The sequence below is a fragment of the Perkinsus marinus genome, assembly GCF_000006405.1.
Source record: "Perkinsus marinus ATCC 50983 genomic scaffold scf_1104296956762, whole genome shotgun sequence".
Lineage (NCBI taxonomy): Eukaryota > Perkinsozoa > Perkinsida > Perkinsidae > Perkinsus > Perkinsus marinus.
Window position 1 is genome coordinate 7,826 of NW_003207383.1, and position 3,734 is coordinate 11,559.

The window sequence follows — 3,734 nt, forward strand, 5'->3', positions numbered from 1 at the left end:
GTTTAGGATTCCAAACCTTGAAGCTCATCAAACCAATCTCACTCGACTGCCTTATCGGGCACAGCGTGACCGGATTGTCCCAATTCCATCGCGATAAGATTAGGAAGAATCGTCGAACCAGTTGGACCTGCATAAATACGTATTCCAACACTGAGTCCCCCAGTTGAACAATTTTTAAAATATTCATTGGTTTGGAACTACAATGCTCGGATACGTGCACCGCACAGCGAAGGATATCTCGCTCACTTCAAGAAGCCTTCAAACGCAATTTACCGTTATCATGCAACACCGATTGAATATACGTCACTATCATCGCTCCATCATCAAAGATTCAAAAGAGGCCCAAATATTACCGATTGCATGTTGGGAAACATCTGACATACTCTCGCCACCAGAATGGCCCATGTAATGCCACCAAAGAAGCCTGAAGGGAAAAGGGAGGACGGCGATGTGATCGATGAATGAAATGATGGCTACCGATGATATTGGCGTAAAGACCCCTCCGCTTCGCCCACAGTTTGATGAGCCTCAAACACCCTCGGAAGGTATTGGGTGTCGGGACCAGTTTGAGAATCAAATCGGCCACTCTCGTACCATTGACGCATCTAGAATGACCCTCACCAGGGATCGAACTCGGGACCATTCGATTACCTCACACTTCGATCATCTAGATTCTTCAGTAGCTCGTCACTTTGCAAATCCTTCAAACCGCTTGTTGATGTCAAATTCAAACGTGCGAATAGCAGATCGATATCAACCCCACAGCACCTGATAATAAAAGCATCAGCACCAGGAATCGAACCCGGGTCCCTTCTATTACACAAGCTTGATGATCGGAGCATAAGCGTCTGGTACTGGGGTGACCGTCTCCACCTCATCCATTTGCTGCAACTTCCCTACTAGACTCCCAAAAAAGGCCTCTCGGGTGACATGACGAGGAGCAACACAGAGACAATCGATATCAGACGAAGGGGATATCAAACCAAGTCTATGAGAACCTATGGGATAGGTCCCTGGTTCGATTCAAACACCCCGCATTTTACCAAATGTAAACAACTTTCCATTGTTCGACTGCTTTCTTGCATTCTCCGCGGTCATTCCCTGCTGCACCCCAACCTCTGTCAGCCAATCACCGATGACCCCTTCAAGCACTCGGAGAGCCTGCACGCATGCACAAGGTAACATCATTCTCTCGAGACGCCAACACCAATACAAATTCTCAACATTTCCCGCGGAAAAAATTCAACTTTATGCCCCTTTCGATTCCGTCCAACGACGAGCAGTGTATTGATTTCGTTGAGCGAAAACAAAATCATTCACGTCCGATGCCGGCACATGCGAGCCACGACCGAGGCGTCCATCAACAACTTTCGAGCAGCCGAAAACGTACCTTCCCAGGAAGTACTGATCATTATAACCTAATTGAGTCGGTCCATGGTGTATTGACTTCACGATCCTCTCACTATTGAAAATTTTCCGAATTTTCCCGTACCACCTTTTCGCGTTTTTCCCGATCTTCCTTAGACGCCTCCGGTGCAGCCGTGGTGAGGAACTCCAACATGCCCTCATTCTGCTTCAAATCGGCCACAGTCGGCCCTGCCTCCGAAATGGGTGCCCATATCGATCGAATGGGCGTAGCGACATTCGCATGCCTGCTCATCGCCGTGGACATACGAGGGTAACCACTAGGAAAAATTGGAGTTACTTCGACCTCAGTAAAAATACCATTAGCGGGATTCGAACCAGGGATTTTTGGTGTGGAAATTTGTACATGCGAACGCTCCTCCAATCAGCATTCAGGAGCGAATGAATAAATATTAGGATGATGGTATTTCCTGAGGAGTATCTTATGAGGAAGATTGACAAAAACGGACAAGTCGCGGAGAAATCAACCACCCGGTGCCCTAAATCCAGTCAACTTCAACACCAATTCGATCATCAGGAACAAAGGTGCACTTGCGCATGCGTGCGGACCTTGGCATCCGAGGTTACTAATAATGACGAGTAATTCCTCAGTAAAGCCCATCACACTACCGCCCTCCTCATCGATGCTTCTCACAAACGTAACAAGTCTCCTCTCCAAACCTTTCGAGACCTTCTTCCCCCCCGTACTGCCATTAGTCATCCACTCCGAGAGCTCCTGCTGCCTGCCTCATCTTACTGGTAGGGGATCCTTCGAAATCGACGAAAAGGGAGGCATTGTATAGGTAACGCTCTCCTGGAGTATACCTACTAAAACTCGCGGCAAATCGATCAACCGTTTCATTATTAATACTATAAAACACAAGACCCTAATTCGACACGTTATCAAGGCACATGGTGCTATGTGAGGCTCTACCAACATTTCATTCTTTCATACAGCATCGTCCACAAGATATCCTCTGTGCGCACTCGCAAGAATATGCGTATGCGTGCAACAAGATATGCAGAACACAACTGTCTTCTTTATTGATCTATTTTTTGGTTTTTATAACAGCTGGCTATTCACAGGAACTTCAGAGGTTTTCGAATAATCAGTAGCCCACCTTCTCCACATCTGAACAGCCCCAAAAACACCAAATATGCATCGCTTCGCTCCGCTCATCAGCCTACATCTACAATCCCAGCAGCTCTCTCTTCCTCTCTGGACCAGCTTTCTTCAAGTCATCCACATCCACCCTCAACTGAGGTTGCTTCTCATCAGGCGTGCTGCCTGCTAACGAACCCTACACTTCCCATCGGCATACAATCCCTGATGCTTACCCTTCTTAGAAGGATCCTCCTTAGCATCATCACCCTTATTCTCATCGAGTATTCTCTTAACACGCATTTGGACCTAGGAGACTGCATCTAAAGTGAGAACAGAGCATCCCATGTATACCTGAGCCTGCTCCTCAGCCCTAGCAGCACTCCACTCCAACAGCTTGTCCTCCTTCATTGTAGGCATACCTTAGGAATAGGACCTCCTCCTCCTCATGTGAGTCGATAATCGAATCCTTACTTGGAGCGTTGGGGTGATATTGGGAAAGTTGAGCTCCCTGGGCCTGTGCCAGTTGTACTGCTTGCATCTGAGCCTTGGCCATCGCGGCAAGCTGAATGTAAAGATACCGTAACCGGGTGTCGAACCCACGACCTGTCGATCCCAAGCCCATAATACTACCCCTCCCATGTATCTTGCAGTCATAACCTGGTTCTGATAATATCTAGCAGCCGCTACTGCTCGTCGATGGTCCATCAATGAGTCCAAGAACCTTAACCATCCACAACATCCACACCCTACCTTACACCTCTCCCCTACTGCTACTACCTAGTCGTTGGAGCTGTCCCATGGCCCCCCGTCGACGGTATAAATTCGGGTGCCTTGGCATTGAGTCGCATGGGCTCAGGGTGTTTGGCCTCCTCTTGAGGCACTATCGTCAAAGGCGTCGCTGGATTAGCAGTACTTGCAGCTGCTGTCGAGAGCCCAGGCGGCGACTGTGAACCCAGTGATTGGGATTGAAAAAGCTAAACATAAATACCTCATGCTTGAATCGAACCCGCGACCTTCATATATCACCTCCGCTGGAGCCGGCGCGTCCCGTCCCGCCAACGAGGCCTTCCCATCCAAACTGCCCTTCCTATCATCACCAGCCATCACGCCTAGTAAAACCTTTATTAGAGTATTCCAAGACCCCACGACTTACTGACACCACTAAATAGGACCCAGCGAGCTCCGTGTCACCAGATACTTCAGCCGCTCTGATCATCGCTTCGTA

General features: G+C 48.5%; 2 protein-coding genes across 2 annotated transcripts in view; both read right to left on the reverse strand.

Annotated features, from left to right (window-relative positions):
* The window catches only part of Pmar_PMAR021599 (conserved hypothetical protein), a gene marked incomplete at its 3' end in the record, with an annotated part of 2,308 nt that extends 619 nt beyond the window's left edge, over nt 1-1,689 (reverse strand). Inside the window, exons 1-7 of the mRNA XM_002775063.1 lie at nt 1,496-1,689; nt 1,044-1,161; nt 821-998; nt 652-768; nt 478-605; nt 354-424; nt 1-127 (exon numbers count right to left, since the gene is read on the reverse strand). Coding sequence (XP_002775109.1) covers nt 1-127; nt 354-424; nt 478-605; nt 652-768; nt 821-998; nt 1,044-1,161; nt 1,496-1,672 — 916 coding nt within the window. The 5' untranslated portion in view covers nt 1,673-1,689. The remainder of the gene's footprint in view (nt 128-353; nt 425-477; nt 606-651; nt 769-820; nt 999-1,043; nt 1,162-1,495) is intronic.
* Nucleotides 1,690-2,594: 905 nt separating this feature from the next.
* The window catches only part of Pmar_PMAR021600 (hypothetical protein), a gene marked incomplete at both ends in the record, with an annotated part of 1,905 nt that continues 765 nt past the window's right edge, over nt 2,595-3,734 (reverse strand). Inside the window, 8 exons of the mRNA XM_002775064.1 lie at nt 2,595-2,692; nt 2,743-2,815; nt 2,861-2,928; nt 2,981-3,071; nt 3,140-3,230; nt 3,287-3,453; nt 3,536-3,618; nt 3,701-3,717. Coding sequence (XP_002775110.1) covers nt 2,595-2,692; nt 2,743-2,815; nt 2,861-2,928; nt 2,981-3,071; nt 3,140-3,230; nt 3,287-3,453; nt 3,536-3,618; nt 3,701-3,717 — 688 coding nt within the window. The remainder of the gene's footprint in view (nt 2,693-2,742; nt 2,816-2,860; nt 2,929-2,980; nt 3,072-3,139; nt 3,231-3,286; nt 3,454-3,535; nt 3,619-3,700; nt 3,718-3,734) is intronic.